Below are 22,864 nucleotides of genomic sequence, written 5' to 3' on the forward strand. Positions count from 1 at the left end.
TTATAATTCTCCTCAAAGTGGGAAATTTTTCAGCCATTGTTTCTGCAAATTTTTTTTTTGTCCCCTCCCCAACATCAGAGACTCCAATTACACATATACTAAGTTGCTGGAATGATGCTCTGTTCCCTTTTTGAATTACTTTTCTCTCTGCAATGAGTTTGGATAGTTTCTATTGTTAAGTCTTTGATTTTACTGTTTTCTTCCACAGTGTCTAATCTGTCATTCATCCCACACTGTCTGTTTTCCACCTCAGGCACTATGGTTTCCATCCCTAAAAGTTCCACTTGGGTCACTTTTATATCATCTGTGTCTCTGCTTACCATGTTTAATCTTTCCTCTAGCTTCTTGAGCATATAAAATATAAGTATAGTAACTATGTTAATGTCCTTGTCTAATAAGGCTAACATTTGGGTCAGACATGGGTTGTTTTCTACTTTTTATGTTTTTCTCCTTATTATGACTCATATCATCCTGCTTCTCTTTGTGACTGGTCATGTTTTACTGCATGTCAGATATTTGAAGTTCACCTTCAAATATTGGGGTTTGCATGTTCTCTTATTTCTATGAACATTCTTGGGCTTTTTCCTGGAGTGAATTTAAGTTACTTGAAAATAGATTTATCCTTTTGAGTTTTTCTCTTATTATTTGTTAGGTAGGCCCAGAGCAGCATTTGATCTGAGGATAATTATTCCCCATTACTAAGGGAAGACACTTGTAAGTACTCAACCTAATGTTCTCATGAATTACTGTATTTTTCCATCTGTTAGGTGGGAACAAGCACTGTCTCCAGCCCTACAGAAGCTCCAAGTACTATTCTCTCTAATCCTTTTATGTAGCTCTCCCCCCCCTCCATCTTCAGGTAGCTTACACATATGCTAATCTGTACCCTGCCGACCACTCCAGAGGGTTGCCCCTCTGCATATCTCTGAGTTCTCTCTCATGCAGCTGTCTCTTGTCTGGTACTCTGCCCTGAAAACTCTGCTTCATCTCCCACAGTCAACTTCATTTCCTCAATTCAAAGCGTTTACCAGACTCCACCTACATTTCTTCTCTCTGAGCCATGCTTGAGAATTCTCTTAAGACAGTAAACTGGACAATTGTCTCATTCACCTTGTTAATTTCTCATTTTTCAGGGAAACTTGCTCTTTGTGTCCTGATACATAATGTTTGAAAAACTGTTGTTTGATACATCTTTTCTAGCTTTTTAGTTGTTTTGAACAGGTGGGTAAATCCAGTTCCTGTTATTGCATCTTAGCCAAAAGAAGTCTTGAAAATGTTGCAGAGAGAGGGTCCAGACCCTTAGTCCAGGGCTTAATGATCACTGTTATTAAGGTATGCCTCTTCTGGGGTCTCTGCTGAATGCTCTCTACTGAGCAAATCTAATTCTCTCCACTCTGGCTGGTCTGAACACATATAGCCCCGTGACCTCTGGAAATTGCCCACCTTCCAGTGTTCTGATAGTGCTTACCCTATTCCCATAGAGTTCATCCTGTATTTATATGGCTGGATATTGAGCAACAGACTTAAGGGCAAACACATCCAGATTTCTGGAGCTCTTTCTCTACATACTCCTTCTTCTTGGTGTTCTACCCTGCAAGTTCGTGCTGCCTCAGTCTCCTTCAAACACTGGTCTCTGCATCCTCATCTCACTGTGACCTCTATCTAGGCTCTGCTTGGGTTCTGCTCTCCTGCTCTGTGGTCTGGAAAGTGTCTCCAGGAGGAAGGAAAAGGTGACACTAGAATCCACCTCATTTGTTTCCTTTACTCCAGAGATCACAGTCCTGTACTGCCCATTAACCAAGGTCTAGAAGCAATTGTCCCATCTTTCGGTGTTCTTACTGTCTGCAGTGGGGGCAACAAATCCAGTGTGGGCTTCCCCATCATGGTGTAAGCAAAAGGCCAATGGAAATTTTTTTTTCATGACAAAATGAAAATCAGAATTTTGAAAATGTTTTTTTCTTTTAATGGATATGCCCCACCCCCACCAAAATTCTGATCACCCCTCCACAAAGGGCTGGGCCCTTGCTGAGAATACCCTGCCTAGTGAAATCCATAGATTCAAAGCCTTTAATTCAACATCTGTTCAGACATTCTATCAACTTTATTGTGTGGCGGGCACTGTGCTGGGTTCTGAATATACAGAGATCAATAAGACACCATTGTTTGCCTCAAGGATCCCACTCTCAGAATGATGACCTTGTCAAATTATTATAATATAACCTGGTAAGGGCAGTTATTGAGATAGGTACAAAGCACTAGTGAGGTGAAGATGGGCAGGCAGTGGAGATGGGGCCACCAAGTCCAGCCTAGAGACAGGAGGAAGGTTATCGGGGATTGCTTCCAGAGGTGGCACTTAAACTGAGTCCTTAAAGATGGGAAGCAATTTGCCAGGCAAAGAGAGGACAGTTAGAGCAAAGACCTGGGGGCAGAAGCAGCACAAAGTGTGCCTGAGAACAACAAGCCATGCAGGGATGCAAAAATCCCCAGAGCTGGAGAGGCCAGCAGAGGTCAGGACACCATGGGCCAGTCGTGCCACACTGGGGAGCCTGCCACTAAGGGCTGAGTCTCTTACATAACCCTGCATGGTGGCTGGCAGGGTGCATGCCCTCCTCAGCACGCAGTAGGTATTATTAGATGATGATCAGGAAAGGCAAATCTGAGAAACCGCAAAAGTCTGAGCAGAGCCAAAATCCCTTACGTTCTGAGGCTCCAGAAAGTTATCTGACTCCTCTGCCCCTTTGCAAATTCAGCTGAGAAGTGCTGCCATGGTGGTCAGCCAACACTGAGGTGCTGCCTCCTTGGCAGTTGGCTAGCCCTCTAGGCTTGTATATATGGTGGAGGACAGTAGGGGGAGAGAACAGGGGAGCGCGAGAGAGAAGAATGACAGAGCCAGGAGACAGGAAGACATAAAATGACAGCAAGATGGGAGCTCAGATTGAAGGATAGATCCAGAAGATGATTTCTGGGGTGGAGGGGAGGACATGGACTCCCCCCAGCAGACTCTGCACATCCTCGACCAGCCAGGTCACAAAGCAGAGGGTCCAGCCACCTTCCCTCCCCAAGGATGGGCTGCAGGGAGTGGAGCACAGTCTTGCATGTGAACTCAGGTCAGGATTCAGACACATGTAGACAACCAGTGGGCAGGCCCCAGCAGAAGTCTATTTACTTGAGGGGTGAGGAGCCTCCATCCTGAAGGAAAAGGGAACCGAAGCGGATGAGCTTGTCCCCTGAACAAAGACTGAACGTGCTACAAGTAGGGAATCTGAAAATAAAATCCAGATGAATACATCACCAGAGGACAAGTAGTACCAGTCAGACATTCCTTTAATAAGTATAACTATGAGGAAGAGAACGAAGATACACGTTCCTTCTTTGAAAAAGAACACAAAGCAGCTTTCAAACCTTGAGGGCTTCAGGTCATGAGCTGTGGTGAGAAATGCCATATGCATGGCTGCCAGGGGGAGGTGGCAGGCTGAGGGACAGCATGGTCCACCCAGATGCTCTGCAGGGACCCCAGACAGGAGCAGTCACATAGTCACAAACATGTGTGAGACGTGCTCTGGAAACTCCACAAATAACCTGGGAACGACTTATAGTAGGGTAAAGTCCCTCCATGTGAGATCGTAGAGGCAAAAACTCCGGAAATTTGGATCATAATGGAGTAAGTCATGCTTACATGGGTGAGACCCGGAAAAATTGAGTTCCACTGGGAAAGAACAAAGTATGGATTCCTCCTCCGACTAGCTAGCAAGACAGCACCTGACTTCTCTGGCAGAAGCTGAAGACCTTTGTTCTGGTCCAACTTTCTCTCTTAAATCCTCCCACTGGTAACAAGTTTTATGAACCCTAAGTACCTCTTTTGCTCAGCTCAAAGGCAGGGTTCTTCTTAATCCCTCCCCCTCAGCACATGCCCATGCCATACCTGCCAAGCAAACCCAACCCTAAAACACCAGGGGTAGGCATCCAGGTGCCTGTCTGAGCAAGAGGGAAGGGGAGGCAAAGGGAGGCGGCCAAAGGAGCTCAAAGAAAACCTGAGACAGAAGAGAAAAAGACACTAAACACAAATAGTTATTCTATTTTCTATCTTACAATTTTTTGTATTTTCAAATTATCTATAGAAATAAGCAAATACTACTTTTTTCAAAGCCAAATGAGAAAAATACGAATAAACACAACTTTTCACAGTCAACATGAGCTAGATATGCTGTCCCTTAGGGTCACTCTGCAGAGCTCGAGCTTTATTATGTAATACACAAGAGTCCTAGAACGCCACCTGCTCGGTGTTACAGAAGTGGTTCCATTGTGTAGGTGATGTGCCAAATTTGACGGAGCCGCACTGAGTGGTACCCCGCTCAGGGACAAAGACCCTGCCATGGAAGGAGACAGACATTGACATTGTTTCCCACTCACCTCCAGTAACTCTTGGCTCTTCCAGAAAGAGTGATTGACAACCCCAAAGGCTGCTGGGCAACTATTCGAAACAGGGGTCCAAAGAGAGGCCTCCCCCACCTGTTACTCTTTTCTCTATCACTTCACATCCATAGGGGTCCGTAAGCCCCAAGAGAAGGGTCAAGTGCAAATCTGGTAAACCAAGAAGCCCGAGCAGTTGTCAACTTAATTAGCCTTCAGGAGAAATATATGGATATATGAGCACAGTGGAGTTGCTATAGAGAAAAGCCCAGGAGGCACATTTAGAACAGGGCCTCATCACATCACCCGATAAAAATAAGACTCAGGCTTTTTAATAGAATGAATTACTTAAGTTTTATATTTAACAGGGACGATACCAAGGCTATTACTGGTTTTCAGAATATTTTAGGAATCTAGACTGCCTGCTTTGGCATATGTTAACAGCCATCACAACATATGCTCTTGTGGCCAGGAATTAAGAACTGGAAGCCCATATGTCTCTCTCCCACCTCCTGAGATGAGAGAGGGTCCTTCTTCCTCTGGGGTTGTCCTTCCTCAATTGGGTGAGAGATTTTCGAAGTGTTTGTAATAAAGGACTGAAGGAGAGCTCTACTGTGCTTTGCGCAGGGCTGTTCGCATATATCATTGCTAATCTCTATCACGGGCTTATGAAATGAAGGTCTCATTTTGCAGATGAAAATAATGAGGCTCAGAGAGGTTCAAAATTTTTGCAAGGTCACAGAGCTCACGAATAGTGGAATCGGGACTCAGATTCAGGTGTCCTCCATTCAAAAGCCCATTGCCTTAAAAGACACCACCCACAATCTCTGCACACAAAAGAATCTGGGAGGGAGGGAGTCTCAAGAGATTTACCATTTTTACTGAAGTCTGGTGTGGACCTTGTTAGAGTTCAATCTCTCCCCTGAGGCAGTCCCAAAGTGGATGGGTGCCAAGTGATGATGATGAGCGCCTCTCCAGGTATCCAAGACAAGTGTTCATTTCAGACGGACTTTTTACCATCCAGCATGCTTCTGGAATGCGTCTTCCCTACATCAGCACAGCAAGCATAAATAAGACAATATTCCAAACTGATCATCAGTAAGAAGACATCTCCACTCCTCTTGCATACGTGAAAACTTAAATATATGAAATCAAGTGAAGGTCACGTTTTTGTCTTTTGATTATTCATGATTCTCCTACTTTGCAGAGATTCTTTTGTATGATTTTCCATCAAAAGCCTACACAGTAGACTCAATCTGTGCCCACAGGTGCCAGTCATTCACAGTTTTGGGGAAACCAGGGTATTGGTGACAGTGAGGCTGGAAACAAGGTAGTGGAGGTGCCAGGGAGGGACAAGGCGTTCGGGAAGCTGGGGGTCCTGGTGCGGAGGGGATCCTAAGCAGAAGTACATGTATCCCTCCCCATTAATTTTACCAGCGGAGGATAATGGCAGAAGATGCCAGGGCTTCAGGGGGTCTCAGAGAACATATCAAGGGCAAGACTGAAATGCATGGCCTGACAGAAATTCTAAGCAAAGCATCAATCCAAATGAACAGGACAGAAAGGCAGAAGGCAGGTACAAGTACAGACCAAAGGCTTGACCCAGACCAGAGCAGGAGGCTTGGAAACAGAGGGAAGGGAATGGTGTCTCAGAAGAATCCCTAAACGGTGGGATTCGTCCTAGGAGCTTTCCCCAAGCTGCCCATAACCTCCAGTCTGTGTGTGGAAGTCAATCATTTGTGCTATTGAAATAATTCTATGATGTACTTTTAGCTTTGAATGAGCTCAGTAGACTCTGTGGTGGGCCAGTCTGGTCATCTAACTTCTACTACAGACAATTCTGTGAGGGGTTAAAAGCACAGGCTTTGGATTCTGGCCAGTTGTTAGCTATGGTAACTCAGGACAGTCACTTAGGTTTTCTACACCTTAGCTTCTTATAAAATGGGAATGCTATGAGTCAGATGCCAAGGATGAACCCAAGTAGGAAAATGGCCAGAGGACTCTGTCAAGGACCAGCACAACTTCTACCTCATTGGTTGGGTGAAGGCCATGGCCAGAAGAAGTTTGACCCTAGCTCTCTCTTCCTCGACAATCCTAAAGCTCCTTTGACCACTTCCCCACACTCCACCACCAAATCTCTGTTCTCTCCTGTTAAAAGGGCTTGGTCTTTCGGTGTCCCCCAAAGCTTACCTTGGCATGCGTTACCATGAGCTCTTTCCATGAAAAAGTCTCTAGTGTAGCTCAAAGGCCACGGTCATCACCTGCCGCCAAGCTTTCCCTATCACCGTCTTTACCCTTTGCCCTCTAAATAAGGAAGTCAGCGGTACTGCCAGGCCAAGAACTTTTGCCCAGTTTGGGTTCTGGGTGGCCTCTTGCCTCCGTCTCCCCTGGGCCCCCAGCCAAATCCTCCCTCCCTCAGAGATGCTCCCTGCTCACTTCATTCCTGCCTCATAGCTGGAATGACAGTGGCTCCCAGAATCCCTGGGGTGTGGGGAGGGTGATGGGGGTCTGGGGAGCCAGCCAGGCCCAGGAGCAGGTTAATGTTACAGCCCTGGATAAGTGAGCTGGGACAGTTGACGTCAGGGTGATGATGGGTGGAGGGGAGGGACAGTCTGCTGAACTATAAAGATAGGTCAAATCAAATATAATCAACTCGGGACGGAGCAAGCGGGCGAGCTAGACGCCGTCCCCAAGCCATGGTCCCTACCAGCCTCGGCTCAGCCTGGGTCCCTCTGCTCCCAACCCGAGTGCCCAAAGCAGGCTTTGGTTTCATGTCAGCAGCCTTCATCTGCCTTCCAAAAATAAGCCCCTGCCGCCATGCTGAGGGGAGAAAAACAAGAAGGGCGGTATTTTTAGGGCCATTAATTCTGACCACGTGCCTGAGAGGCAAGGTGGATGGCCCTGGGACAGAGGCTGTTCATCACTATGTCCCGGGGAGCAGGACGTCTTCAGGGCACGCTGCGGGCTCTCGTCTTCCTAGGCGTCCTAGTGGGCATGGTGGTGCCCTCGCCTGCAGGCACCCGCGCCAACAGCACGCTGCTGGACTCCAGGGGCTGGGGCACCCTGCTGTCAAGGTCTCGAGCTGGGCTAGCTGGAGAGATTGCTGGGGTGAATTGGGAGAGTGGCTATTTGGTGGGGATCAAGCGGCAGAGGAGACTCTACTGCAACGTGGGCATCGGCTTTCACCTCCAGGTGCCCCCCGACGGCCGGATCAGCGGGACCCACGAGGAGAACCCCTACAGTGAGTGCCAGCTATGGCCAGTCGGGAAGCGGGGGTCTTGGGCTCAAGCAGGGCTAAAAGACAACGGGGACTTGCTCTGGTGCATGGGGTCTTGTTGCAAAAGGGAGAGAAGTGTTACTCCCTGCTTGGATGCTCACGGGATTGCCGCCTCCCCTAGACTCACTTGGACCGTGCCTGGTTGCTCGCTTGATATGCTGAGGTCTGAGCATTCTGGTGTCCTTTGCCATCACCCCATGGGGCCCCAGTGGCACTAATTACTTCAGCATTATAGGCACATCTATATGGCCCTGGACGACCACCAGAAACCATCAGCAGGGAAGCCATAAGGCATGGGTGGAGAGAATAAATGAGGGGACTGGGACCAGGTTAGACTCAAGCTGATTTTTACTTAGCTTCCCTCTTTGAGAAGGAAAGGCAAGTGATTTGCAAAATTTCCTGCTCAAGTACATCTTTCTTTTATAGTCCAACCTGCCTTCTCTGTCCTCAGGCTCCTTGTCCTAGGATTGCTGCATAGATAGACTGGCCCGACCAAGAGGGGACAGGAGCTGCAGAATCCAGTTAAGCCGTCAGCCTCTGTGTGGCTGCAGTGTTTGCAAGTTGAGATGAGCTGAGATTTGGTGAAACATGTGGAGAATCAACTTTATGAAAAAACTCATCAGCATTCATTTTTCTACCCCGGGCCAGGACCTCATGTGATTAAGTCAGAAAGCTAATCTTACGTAGCTAGGTTGTAAGCCTTGGATCTGGTGTCAGAACCACCAGCATCCTCCGCACCCCCCCCCGCCCCCGCCCTTGTGGAGCTGGATCTTTGACAGTATAGTGGCAGGACTGGCCGAGTCCAAAGTGAGATCAGGGATACAGGGTCTAGCTTTCTAGGAGCCGGGGACGGGCTTAGATGTCCTTGTGGCATCACCTCTAGTTTGATATCCCATGCTGCTCCACACAAGCCTTGGGTAACGTGCCCCCCCCTTTCTTTGTCAGGCCTGCTGGAGATTTCCACAGTGGAGCGGGGTGTGGTGAGTCTCTTTGGAGTGAAAAGTGCCCTCTTCATTGCCATGAACAGTAAAGGGAGATTATACACAACGGTGAGTCTATCGGGCCGGGGGAGCTCCAGCTTAAGGGAGCAACCTCCAGCTGTGAGGGCTGCAGCTTACACAGCTGAAGAAAATGCTAGAAAAGCTTTGAGTAGAGAAGTGCCTATCTGTCTAGAACAAGAAGGAGGGGCCCGTACCAGTAACCCGCCCGGAAGTCATACCTCGCTTGCTTCACAGTTAATTCGCATCTGCTCTGGGCCATGTTTCTCCTGACCCTTCCATTGTTGTAATTAAATAGGAATCATGGCTCAGGAGGCTACTGGTTCTGAAGGAGAGCTGGACGCCGACATAAAGCTGTCATCCGGGCTTATGGTTGGGTTTGATCCCCTGAGCTGGAGGGGCCCAGAGAAGCAAGGCTCTGGGGTGCTGTTCCGCAAGAACTCCCCTCTGAGAGGTACCCCCACCTATGGTCCAGCACACCTTCATCAGGGTGTGAGATTTTACTTTAAGGTTTTAAGTCCTCTGACCCCTGATCCCAGAGGCTAGAGAAACATACTCAGCCCACCCTCTGGGCTGACACCCCACCGCTAGTCCCCTCCCCATCACAGATCACCCCTGGGAGGGCAAATGCTAGTCCTTTGATGAACCAAGCCAACTTCTAAGCATATATACCTAAATCTCTGCTGTCTTTGACCTCCTGGGCCCTGGGGCTCTCCTCTCGTGATTCAGCTTATTCCAAAATATGGGCTGGGAAAACATGCCTATGAAGTTGAAACTGGGAGTTCTTTTGACAGAAATAAGAAAGCTAAAAAGGTAGACCTCTGAGCAATTGTCAAGGAATACCAGAGTTATTTATGAGAAGGGCTTGGAGTGCTGTTCTACCTCTCCTTGGAGACAGACTGAGCATCAGGAAGTGAGCAGAGAGAGCTGGGGTTGGTGCCGGGTTCTGGGGAAGCTATCCCTACAGAGGGGGTCTGCTCCCTACCCACCCAAAGGGGGTGCTCAGGTGGCCTCTTCTGTGTGATCTTTAGTGCTGACTCTAAGTCTGGGTCGGTTTGCATGGAGACAAGGCATGGATTAAAAGTGGGTGTCTGGAGTAAGGGGAAGAGCTGGAGGGTAGGTGGCACCAGGAACCAGAACTCGGGCCCCAGTCTCTATACCACAGGCCCTTCTGCTGCAGGTGTGACACGCATTACCTGCAGAGCCCAGAGGTGGGTCCACTCGCAGCCCTGACTGGACATGAGACCTTGGAAACCTTGGAAAGTCCTGCCTGTAAAGGGAAGATAAAGATCACACACACCTCCCAGGGCTGCGGGGGGATAATGCTTGGAAAGCCCTCCGCAGGGTGCCCGACAAACACTAGGTGCTCAATATGGGGTGGCTATTACATTATCTAAGGAGGGCGAGGCACCCCGCTCGGAGGCTGTGCACCCCACTTTCCTAGAGGTGAGGCAGGTAAGACCTTTTGCATCCACGGCATCTTGGTGTTCAAAGTGCAGATAGATGTCAGGGACCTCTATCAGAGATTCTTATCCAGCAGAGCTGGGGTGGGGGCCTGGATATCGGTTTGTTTGTTGTTTTTGAAGCTTCTTTGGTATTTCTGAGGCACAGAAAGGTGTGAGGACTACCAGGCTACATGGCCTTTGGAAGGTTGGGCAGTAGAAACCTAGCATGAGCCTTGGAATTCCCACTCTTTTTCTCAGACACCTGTCTGCACAAAGGTGATGGAGAAGGGCAAAGGCTGCCTGGGACCAACATAGGTGTGGGTGCAGCAGGGCCCCTTCCTGTGGAATGAGTCATCTCCAAAAGCCCCTTCTCACCAGCCTGCACAGTACCTGGGATCCCACTGACTGGAAAGCCAGGAATGGAGGTTGTTGGCTGTGACACTGTCTGTAGGGGACCATTTAGCAGGTAGATCTCCGGGAAGGAAACCCAGATGACAGAAGCCCTTCTCTAGTATTGCTTTCTCCTTACCCAGAGGGAGGCTCAACTCTGAGCAGGGAAAGGGCATAAATACAGGAGCATTTATCCACATCCCCCTTGAAATGTGGGGCCCTGGCAAGAGAACCTGCATGAGATTCCAAACTCAGAGCTTTAATCATAGTCAGAGAAAGTACTGCAGGGGCACCTGGGTGGCTTAGCCACTTAAACGTCCAACTCTTGATCGCAGCTCAGGTTTTGATCTCAGGGTCGTGAGTTCAAGCCCCACATCTGGAAGAAAGATGAAAGGAAAGGAAAGGAAAGGGATGGTGGAAAGAAAACATTTAGATATCACTGCAAAGGGGTAAAGCATTGAGTAGCAAAAGGGAAGGAGCCATGCCTGAAAGTGGGCTGATTCCTGATGTAGGAGACACATCTGCCCCAGCCACCAGGGCCCATGACTTCAAAGGGGGTCAAGTGGGCCCATTAGCTGGAGGGTTCACTAAGTGAACAAGTCCAGGGAAAGTTGGGGGGGGGGTGCTGTCCTGAGGAAAGACCCATTCACTCTGCACACTCAACCCCTCTCCCATTTCCCAGGAACATTGGGTCCAGGAACACCTTGTCCGAGGTGGGAGCTCGGCCCCCCCTGGAGCCCAGGGCAGGGTACAGAGAGTGGGCCTGGAAGAGGGTGTCTGGCCAAACTGTGCCAGAGGCCTGGGCAACTGATGGGCTGAAGCACCTCTACCCCCTCCTGCTGCCCCTCAGGGGCCTGTTATCACAGTCTAAAAAAACAATTGCCAACTGATCCCCGGAGCCAGGAAGACTCCCGCTGGGTGATGATTTCATTCACACTATTTCCCTTAAGCCCCTAGAGCTGCCTCAGCTCCCCTGGCTCAGCTGCTACAGCCTGCAGCTAAATGAGATTTCTCTTGGGGGGAGGGGACCTGTGCTGGGGTTGGGGACACGGGACAGCTCATGGTCAGAGAATAAGAGCCCTGAAAAGCTGCCCAGGAAAAGTGGCCTCTTACCTGCTTCACCTCTAGGAAAGTGGGGTACACAGCTTCAGGGCGGCCTCGCTCTTCTTAGATAATAACCATCCCATATTGAGCACCTAGTGTTTGTCGGGCACCCTGCCGCCCCCAGCAGCCCCGGGAGGTGTGTGTGATCTTTATCCTCCCTTTACAGACAGGACTTTGCAAGGTTTCCAAGGTCTCACGTCCAGTCAGGGCTGTGCGTGGACCCGCCTCCGGGCTCTGCAGGTCATGGACGGGAAGCCCACAGCGGAAGCACACCGACAGGAGACTGGGACCCAAGTCCTAGCCCCTGTCCCACCTGCCTTCCACTACTCTCTCATCTGGGGCAAAATCACTGACCTTCTCTGGGCCTGGACCTCTGCTCTCTGAGTGTAGCCAGAGGCAGAAATCAGTGAATTCCAATCGCCTTCATCCTTTTAAAAGTAAAATTGAGAAAAATCAAAGATCTCCACCTGACAATGTTCTATGAGAATCCTTTGGCCAAGAAAAATGTACACAGACAACAAGCTAGTACGAACTGAGTTATGCTTTGAAGCGATTTTAGTTTTACTAATTAGAGCTATCTATACCCTTCTCATCAGTAGTAGTATGACAGCGTGCAAAACACGCTGTTTGTTTCATCCATCAAGGCCTTTGATTATTCTCTCGGGCATTACTTCGGGACAGGGGAGGACTCAGCAGCAAAGCTCAGAGAACAGATTCCTGAAAACGTGTTGGCTCCAGGGGAAGGACTAGGGGCTGAGACCTCAGAGCCCTGCAGACAACTTTCCCCAGCTCACCGCCTGCCTGCTACAAAAGGCTACACCAAAGGGCACCTGGGTGGCTCAGTAGGTTAAGCCTCTGTCTTCAGCTCAGGTCATGATCTCAGGGTCCTGGGATTGAGCCCCACATCAGGCTCTCCGCTCAGCAGGGAGCCTGCTTCCCCCTCTCTCTCTGCCTGCCTCTCTGCCTACTTATGATCTCTCACTCTGTCAAATAAATAAATAAAATCTTAAAAAAAAAGAAGTCTACACCAGAATTAGAGAATGATGTGCCTGCTGAAAACCTTTCAAACACTGTAAATTGACAATGCAATTGTGTGTTACCAAAAAAAGGCAGGTGCAATAGACAGACCTCTTCAGGGCTTGGAGATGGTATTTCTCCATTTCTACTAAAGACAGGTAAAGAAACAGTCAGGGGCTGCAGAAGAAAGGGTCTTAGAAAAAAGAGCCTTTTTTTTTTTTTCTCCTCACTCCCCACCTCCTTAAATACGTCTTCCCCCAACCCTTCCCAGGCACACACACAACCAGAGTAAGAGGGGCAGGTGGCCAAGGCAGCCCTGGGAGGAAGAACTTTAAAGACAAGCACCCACCCCCAGCAGTCCAGGTGACTTAGCTCTGTTTGAAGACAAATGATGGTTGTTTCCTCCACCCCAGACTGTAAGGGGCATTTTTGCCAGAGGTGACACACTGAAACAGCCCTCTGCAAAATCCCTCTCCAAAATGCCCTTCTTCTTGTGAGAGCTGATCTCTTTGGAGTTTTGGTTCCTCATTAGACCTACATGGAATTTAAGACGTTGTCCTGGTGGGGCCTGAGGCCCGCCCGGCCCAGGAAATGTGATCTGGTGGAATTATTTTGATTTGTTCGAGTAATCATATATGGTAGCTCCTTTTCTTAACACGGCGTTCACTTGGCACAAGTGCTTTTCTCACCAGAGCCGAGCAGCCAGCACTCCCAGGCCACGAGACCCGGGGGCTCAGGATGCCAGAGGCACGGATTAAGGGGCTGGGTCTGGATACCACACTGAGCATCAGGCAGGACAGTGGGAAAATCCGCTGCTTCAAAGAGTTCAGGGAAATGGTCTTGTTTTCCTGCCGTCTGAACCCTAAGGACGGGTGGAGGGGTGCAGAAAAGGACAGGCAAGGGAAAGAGAAGGCTCCGAAAGCAAACTTCATGTTTCACTGTAGATTTGTACGCAGTTCTGGGGAAGGCTGGGAATCTGAGCAAGGCTAGAGAAAAAGAACCAAACGAAAGTAGGAAAACATTTTTGTGAAAGGAGAGAAAATTTGAGTAATCCCTCAAATTGGATGAGCAGAGCACAAAGCACAGTGCGAATAAGCGCCATTGTGCATATTTAACAATGTTTCAGGAGCCCCAGATGCTAGGAAAGACTGGATTCTTAATCCACACATTCTAGAATGGAGGATACGGGCAGAAGGTTCCAGAGTTTCCTGCCTGAACCACTCTGTCCCTCCCCTTTCCCTTTCTCTCCTCTCCGCACGCTGGCACCAGGGTTTGGTTTCCTCTCTCGAGTTTGCAAACCACACTCGAAATCTGTCCCGTAAGCACCATCCAGATCAGAAATTCATTCTCCTGGAAACTGACGGTGGGGTACTCTCCAGGGATATCTAAGTTACAACAGAGGGGAAAGTAGTGGGTGGCAGGGGCTGAACCGGACAAGGGCGGAGGGACCACCAGTTTCTGATAGAAATGTTTTCTTGGCTCTGTTTCCTGGCCCATCTCCTATCCTGAACTCCTTTCCTGCTTTAAACAATCTACTTACATGACTAGGTAATATATGAACACGGTGGGGCAGGGGATGGAGGGAGAAGGTACAAAAGAACATGCCATGGAAATTTAGTCCCTTTCTCACTGTCGTTTGAAGCCACTAGTATCTACCTCCCCAGTGAAAGGCACTACCCAGCCTTGTGTGTTGCTCCAGGAAGAACCTGTGTCCCTGTGAGTGTGCCCTCACTGTTACCTTATAAACTCACACGGATAAGAGCACACTACACACCATTTCGAAGCTTGCCTCTTCACTTACCAGTATGGCTTTGAGACCATTTCAAGTTCATGCACATGGAGGTTCCGTATGTTTCATGGCTCACAGTATTCAATTGTAGGACTCTGCCAGAACTGAACTTCTTCCCTCCTAATAAACACTTTGTGGTTTTTGGTCTTTTACTATTACAGAAAATGTTGCAGCGAGTAACTCTTGTACATGTGTAGGAGTGTGCCAGTAAGATAATTCCTAGAAGAAGAATTAGTAGTCCTTTTTCATTCTGGAAGATATTGTCCAATTGCTCTGTATAGAGCTCATTACAATACAGACACCCAGAGACATTAAATGAGAATTCCTAGTCTTCGTGCTCTCACCAAGAGAAGAATATTATCAAGGGGCACCTGGGTGGCTCAGTCAGTTAAGCGTCAAGGCTCTTGATTTTGGCTTGGGTCATGGTCTCGGGGTGTCGAGATGGAGACCTGAGTTAGGCTCCAAGCTTAGCGTGGAGACGGCTTGACATTCTCTCTCCTTCTCCTTCTCCCTCTGCCCCTCCCCAGCTTGCTCCCATGTTATCTCTCTCTCTAAAAAAGAAAGAATATTATCAAACACCTGACTTCTATTAATCAAACAATTAAAAAATGTCTCACCATTATGACTTAGATTTCTCTTATTAGGTATATTTTCTCATGTTCAAATGATAATTGTATTTCCTTTTCTGTGAATGGTCTGTTCATAAACAGTTCTCAGTTAAGGGTTCTGCATATAGTAACAAAATTGTACTCTCTGACACATACACATGCAACTATTTTTTTATTTTTTATTTTCATTTTATTGGGTTTTTGTTATTTATTTATTTATTTTAAGTAGGCTCCACACCTGGCATGGAGCCCAGCATGAACTTGCGACCCTGAGATCAAAACCTGAGCAAGAGTTGGAAGCTCAACTTCCTGAGCCACCCAGGCGCTCCGACATGGCAACTATTTTCTTATGCAACTATTTTTTAACTGAGTTTGCTATTTATATTTTTGTTTTGAGGCAATTTTTTTTTCCAGGCAGAAGTCAAATTTATTGGTTTTGCTTTTTTTATGGTGTCTAGTTTTCAGTGTCCTGCTCAAAAAGAGCTTCCCGACTCAAGATTATTGAAACAAATTTTTTCTGGACTTTTAAGGTTCTCATTTTCACATTTAGATCTTTGCTAGTTGTAGAATTTATTGTAACGTAAGGAATGAAATAACAAGTCAAACTTTATTACTATTATTATTATTAGATATTATCCAGTTGTTCCAACCCCATCTTCTCGCTAGTGATTTGAAATGCTTTTATTTTATATAAATTTCAGATCCATTTTTATTTTATATTGACATATATTTGGATCTACTTCTGCTTCTGGACTCTATTTTGTTCATCGATCTGCACCAGACCTGTTTTTCTTTTTAGAAAGAGAGAAAGAATACGTGATGTACATGTGCGTGCGGGCAGGTGTGCAGTGGCAGAGAGAGAAGGAGCGAAAGAGAAAATCCCAAGCAGGCGGCATGCTCAGCGCAGAGCCCCACATGGGGCTCAATCCCAGGACCCTGAGATCATGACCTGAGCCGAAATGGACAGTCCAAAGCTTAATTGACTAAGCCACCCAGGTGCCCATGCACCAGACTTTTAATCGGTGTAGTTTTATTTCTCAGTTAAATTTATAATCAATTTTGAGCGTACTTTCTCCCAGCGTTGTTGCTTCAGAGCTTTGCTCACCAACAATCTTAGCTCCTGTGGCTGACCCTACACCCCATGCACAGGTAAAGAAACCACAGTCCAGAGAGGCCCCAAAGAGCAGTGCTGGAGCATCAGCCTCTGTGTACCCTAGTTCTGTGCTCTTCTCATACAAGCTCAAGGTCTCGAAGTCATTCAGTCCATAACTGCGGAGCTTAAAACCAAAAATGTGTCATAACCACAGCAGGTTTTGCAGGAAGGGCAATCCAGGTTCAGACAGGCTTTCAGGGCTTTTAATGTAAAGTAGTTTGTGATAGAGAAGAGTTATAATAATAACAATATTTTCTTCTTCACTACATGCCAGGTGTTATAACAACGACTTGCTGTATGTTATTTCAATTCATGCTCACGCCAGTTCTATGGCATAATCATTCTTACTGTCCCCCAATGTAGAGATGAGAGAGCTGAGGTTAGGTCAGAGGAGGAAAGGTTAAACCATGTGTCCCTGTTCACAGAGCTAATTAAGAGGTAAATCATCCTCGACGTACCCTCAAACCAGTGTACACCTATGCTTTTTATCTACTCTGATTAGTTTATTCTCTCTGCCTTTGGGACCGTCCTTCCACAAATACTTACTGACCATCCATAACAAGGCTATCTGTGCTGCTAGGAAGTCAGCTGGTGTGGCTGGCTGAAGCTTTCATATTCATCCCAGGTAAATTAGCACTTGTGGAAGTGCCTTTTAAACGATAAATGGGGGAAAGGAGAAAGGGACAAAGGGCAGGAGGGGAGTGTGCCCTTCCCTCCTCACACTGCAGGGCTCCTAGCTCACTCTCACGCTGCATTGAAGGAGCCAGCCATGGAGTCGGAGGGGGAGGGGTATGCACCTGCCTTGCTGTTGCCCCTGTTAAATCAGGGTCCATTCAGCGTCACGTACCTGACAAGACAGTCCTTGTCTTGGGCTACTTGGAGTCTATTGGGATGGAAGAAGCTGTCCCTGGGGATCACACACTCCTGTATGTGCTGCCTGAGAGGTGCAGGTGCCCAAAGCGGGGAGGGCGGGGTGCGGTGGGGGAGGGGTCTGGGAGCCCAGTGAGCTAGCTCATCACCCTCCCTTCATAACAGGAAGAGGCTCTGGTCCATCCCCCGCCTCCACCAGCCCAGGGTGCTCACAGTACGATTCCTTCAGAGAAGGTCAGATGACACCTCTGGCACAGCCGGCAGGCCATTGAGTGGGCTTTTTATAGCCGATGGCCTCAGTCAGCAGGAAGGAGTCAGAAATTACATCCCACCTCTCTCTTTTTGTTTCATTCTGTACTTCTTTCGAGACAGGATCTCAGATCTCCTGGCTCTTATCTTGCTCTTTCTTCCTCTAGAGCCCACAGAGCCGTTCCCTGTCCAATGCACAGAAATGTCCCCAGCCTCCCTCAGCAGTGGGCCCAAAGGCCTGGGGAGGAAGGGCCCTCTTTTCTAGGAATAAAGGAGGACATGGGTGATAGCGGGAATGAACTTGTTGATGTGTGACAGGAAGTTCAGCCTTCATTTTCTGAACAGATGGTCCACACACGCTTCTCTACCAAATTAGCACTGAAGGGGCTGATTTATCACTGGCTCCAGACTCCACGGCACCACCTGCCACAGAGGCAACCAGGTTCTCTTCCCCATAAAAATGGCTGCTCCTCACCATTTCTGTTCCCAGACTTGCCATGAATGTCTAGGGGGCACCGGGCCTCTTCTGGGCTCAAAGTCAAAACCAAGAATGAACCTCTTTAAGGGGTTGCAAACCTAGGGCATAAGCTGGAATAGACAGAGTGAGTGGACACCAGGGGAAAGAAGAAATGGTTAACATAGTCAACAGGCAGCATTGGAAAAGACCTGCCCACCAAGGACACAGCTTGCAGGAAAGGGAACAAAGGCTGAGAGGGAGATCCTGCCCGAGATCACACAGCTAGAAAGCAGGGAAGTTACTAAGTGGAGCCCAGGCTCCCAGTCCTGCTCCATGAGACCACCTCTCACAGTGGACATGAGAAAACAGCCTGTTGTGTCCTTTTCTGAATGGAATAAATTATCAGCGAGGTGCTAAGAGGAGAGCGCCCTTAAATTGAGGGTCAGGAGACCCACCCCCTGTGATCCAGACCATTGATGTCCCTGGACCTTGGTTTCTTCATCCTAAAGGAGGGAACGTGAGAAGGACCCAACAGCTCAGAAGTCTCTTCCTTTCTGACCTTCCATGACCCAGTTCACCTAGGATGGCTCAGAATCCCTGCTGGTTGTCTGACAGAGAGGAGGGGAGGTACACCCGGTAGGGGGCCCGTTACACCTCATTTGTAACTGAGCCTCTGCTGTTTGCCCATTTCTTTGGCAGCCCAGCTTCCAAGAGGAATGCAAGTTCAGAGAAACCCTCCTGCCCAACAATTACAATGCCTACGAGTCAGACCTGTACAGAGGGACCTACATCGCACTGAGCAAATACGGACGGGTGAAGCGGGGCAGCAAGGTGTCCCCCATCATGACTGTCACTCACTTCCTTCCCAGGATATAAGGACCCGGAAAGGAGGCTCTCAGATTGAAAGCAACATCTTTTGTATCAGAATTTTGCACAAATGAACAATCCCCCTTGCCCCCCACGACTCCTGAGTCAGGCTTCTCTTGGGCTTGGGGAGAAGCCATACCAGACCCTGTGGTATGTAACCAACCCAAGAAAGGGCTTGCAACCAACCTCCTAGAATGGCGATGGATATATGCTCTGAACTCAAGTGAGGGAAGAAGCTACACGGGGCATGTGACCATGTGCACGGGGAAAGGCCAGCGTGGCAGCATGTGCATGTGTTGGTGTATAACCACACACCGTTGTATAGACAGTCTGAGCAAAGGCGTGGCAGAGTGTCGGGTTTCTTTCTCCCAGGATCACTGCAGCAGGAATCTGCCTGCAAGAATGTCTCCCGTCAAACCAGCAAGATTGATGTGGACTCTCATTGTGCCACTTCCCAATCATCCTTCCATTCAGAGGCCACTCGCATGCACGCATGGCGTGCGCAGGCAGTGGGAGCAGCTGTCCTCTAAGCATGGAGGGCGGGATGGAAGGGAGAGAGGGTTTATCTGCAAACCAGAAAGAAAGTGGGCAGGCTCCAAACTTCCTGCCTATGAGGGCTCCGGGGACACTGGGCTGCCCTGACAGGGAAGCTGGGGGAGAAGGGATCCTCTTCTTGCAGAAATGGGGTAGAGCTGTGTCTCGAGCAGCTGGGGAAGGCCTGCTGGAAGCGGCGGAAGGGACTGGATGTCCTGCGGAGTGCCATTCGGCCTGGAGGATTCAGTGCTGTGTGTGACTCCAAGAACAAGACAGGGCCAGGCTCCCTGCCCATAACTTTTCCTCACTTTGAACTGGGTCTTATTTTAACCTCAGATGACAAGGATCCTAATAATGGCAACCTCTTTGGCGAGGGGTGAGGGGGTACAAAATAGGGCATGAAGGAAGTAGAGAGGCTTGGACTGCAGATGATGATTCCTCTCCAGCTACGTCCGGGAAACTCACCCAAGTCCTCATCTGATACTCTCACTTCCTTCTTGGTCGTCCATCTCGCATTCACACTGGTGGCTGGATGCAGTAGAATGGGCACCATGACCTCCAGAGTTTGCCCCCTCTGCTCCCCCTACAGTAAGAGAAGAGTGATAGTCCTATGAACTCAAGCAGCCAAGCTGTAACAGCTCCTTGCTGTACAATGCCTTCTTGCCTCCTGTCCTTTGAGAGTATTTAAAGCAGAGGTTCCCCCCAAGTGACTATAAATGTTGTCTGCCTGGAGCCTTCAGATTCCTGAACGATTGGAATGTTCCTAAATCTGAAACCACAGAGAGCCATATCAGAGTGCAAATATTTTTGGCATACGTGAACCATCAAGTTACAGAATGACCTGACACCCTCCGCTACTCTTAGGGGCCCCCTGCCTGGAAGACAACCCCCCATCTGCTGCAAATGCCTTCGCCTTCAACATACCTCTCTATTTGCAGATGCGACCATCTATAGATAGATCTGAGCTGAGTGACTATGAGCTGGACATGGAGGTTGGCTACTCAGCAGAGGCATCCTACAGGCTACCTCTCTGTCTGGCACACATCAGGGAGGACATGTGCTGGATGAGGACGAAAAGGCCCCACAAAGGTGAGCAAAGATTGAACATAGAGTAAGAGCTCAGGAGCAAGAGTAGACATGACCCCGCCTTGGAAGAAACTGGCAGGAGCTGGGGTCTTGGGTCAACTGGAAGGGGGAGAAAACTGGTCCATCTTGACCATTTGGAATATTCAAAGGGCAGGTCTGCTTGGAGGCAGAGGACAAAGCTGATTATCTTGTCCAGAGTAATTGATTAGTTTCTTTGACAGGGTACATCAGAAACTGATGTACTCAGAACCCGAGGCATGTAGCCATACCCAATGGAAGGTGCTGGGAGTGCAGAAAGGCTCTGGGAGTGCAGAAAAGTGTTAGGTCCCAAAGTGTTAGTTCCTTTCTTCCTAAACCTCTGAGCCAACTCGGCATGAGAGGGGATACATTTCTCAAAAGAGTCTCAAGGCCTCAGACTGCTAGACCTTGTCTGCATCTTTCTGGAGGCTCATAAAAGTGCTCAGACAGTGACAAGGAGTTCCTCCAAAAGTCCACTTCCATATCTCATGCTAGGAATGAGAAGGAGAAGCTAAGACATGCCTGGGACCAGGCAGGCTTGCTATCCAGTCACCATGCGGAGGTACCAGCACACCCATTGCCTATGACTGGAATTGCTTCAAAGTTAGGAATTGCCTATGTCCTAACTGGTACCGGAGCCTATGCTGTAGCAGTCGTTGAACATTCTGAATATATTCCTAGATGTGGTGATGCAGCATTGACTCTTTAAAATGTCTCCTATCCAGAGGCATTCTCTCCCAAGAGCTTTCTCTTCGATCTGTAAGTGGTTTAGGCTTACAAGTCACTCTCCGGCCATAGAAGTGGGTTAACGGGCAGGAACAAAGGAAGATCAGCAAAGGACTGCTCAGTCCCTTCTCCCCTGCAACTGTGTCTGTGCACAGGTGTGTCTGATCACCATGTCTACCGAGCTCCAAACTGAGCTCTCAGCCCCGTTGGATCCAAGAGGCTGTAGCAGACATTATGTAGGCAGGGGAAAGAATGACCTTCACCTTCCTGCTGCCATGTACTACGAACAACTTAGGTCATCTCTCTCCCAGATCCCGAGCTATGATCCTGGTTTATAGAGTTTTGTAGTCATTGGCTTCTCTCCTATCCTGAACCTTCTCTGGCAGCTCCATGCACACTTGCGACTCCAGAACCCAGATGCTGCCTTATTCCTTCTTCAAGAGCAAACTATAAAAAATAGGAGCAACATACGAGCACATTCTTGGAATGAACTTCTCAGCTGGGGAGACGTGAGCTCAAAAACCATAGGGGACCCGGTAGAGCACCCTGTAGAGTCTGCACTCTCCTCAGGACAATGGGTGGACCTCAGAGGAAACAAAAAAATCCCAACTGCCCCATTGAAACTGTTGATTGTGATTGCTCCATCATTTGCTCCTTCTAATACCCCTTCCGTTCCTACTTGCCATGCGTCTTTGAACCTCCCATGGAAGGCAGCATATAATGTTGTAATCCCCTACCATTACCCTTCCCCCTCTGCTGCCACGTCCCACAACACATCCAGCATATGCACCCCATTCTATGGCTCAGGAAAGAGAATATTTTCTCCTCTCTCCGGATCTAGGCTACAAAACTCTCTCCTTTTTAGACATATAGGATTTTCTCAGGCCAGGAACCCAGGCCCGAAATTCTCTCCTGACTTTGTCACATGCTGGGAAGTTTGGAATTCTTCTCATGATGGTGCTGAGCCCCTTTCTTGTCCTAGACATCAGAGCCTTCAAGTTCTCATTCTGAAGAATCCTAAGAGAGAAAGATGTGTGAAAGTTCACAAGCTGTAGTTCTCCTTCCTCCCAGAGTTGTAGGTCCACTGCCCTTGCCCATTATGTGCCACGGCCACTGGTAGAAACATATCTACCAAAAGTAGTCGCTGGCCCCTAAGACACGGGGTTATTCTCTCTTCTCTCTATCCCCTTCTGCTGCTTTTCACGTGGATGGATGCTAGAAAGCGCCTGTAACTTTCTGTCCCCAAAGGCTCTGGGTCAGATGTCACTGAGGAGGGACTCTCTGCCACTTGCCACTTTCGTGTCTAGGAAGTGGGTCTCTCAAATCTTGCCCCCTGCCTCTCCACTTGGCCAGGAATGGCCACTCATTCTGCTACCTCCCAGAATGATTAGGAGAAGCCCAGGAGAGAAGATAGAAATAACTCCATTCTGTCCTCACACCTGAGTTGATGTTTCCTCTTCCTAGAACGGAAGGAGGGAGTGATTACACCCAAAACAGATCCCAAATCTAGTCCGTCATGCCAAGAGCCAACACAGAACCATGTTTGTATACCTCATTGAACTACTGAAATTCCAGCACTCAGACAGCTGTGTCCTCATGTGGTTTTCCCCTTTCTATAAATCAATAAGTACCTCAGACTGGGTCCCAGTGCGGAGCTGTCCTCAAGTTTGGGTCAAATGAGTAGAAAAACCCAGAATTTGTTCAGTCATGTGCTTGTAAAATGTGATGCTTCTATTTTTTAATATGTATGTGCTATGCACAAACCATATCATGTTCCAGCAAAAAGTAAAAGGTCTTTTTATACGTTCCTCTAAACTGTCCAACTCTGCCCCTCCTATTAAAACTCACAACGAATCTCTGGGTTGT

The 22,864-nt window shown here is 48.5% G+C and overlaps 1 protein-coding gene across 1 annotated transcript; it reads left to right on the forward strand.

The window, feature by feature from the left end:
- The first annotated feature begins 7,081 nt into the window (after positions 1–7,081).
- On the forward strand, positions 7,082–21,090 carry FGF6 (fibroblast growth factor 6). The gene is made up of 3 exons (XM_032349070.1): positions 7,082–7,651; positions 8,633–8,736; positions 18,467–21,090. Exons 1-3 carry the CDS (start codon positions 7,306–7,308, stop codon positions 18,641–18,643), a joined length of 627 nt encoding a protein of 208 aa, XP_032204961.1. The 5' UTR covers positions 7,082–7,305; the 3' UTR covers positions 18,644–21,090.
- Positions 21,091–22,864: the final 1,774 nt, after the last annotated feature.

This window comes from Mustela erminea, chromosome 6, assembly GCF_009829155.1.
Source record: "Mustela erminea isolate mMusErm1 chromosome 6, mMusErm1.Pri, whole genome shotgun sequence".
NCBI classification, from domain to species: Eukaryota; Metazoa; Chordata; class Mammalia; order Carnivora; family Mustelidae; genus Mustela; species Mustela erminea.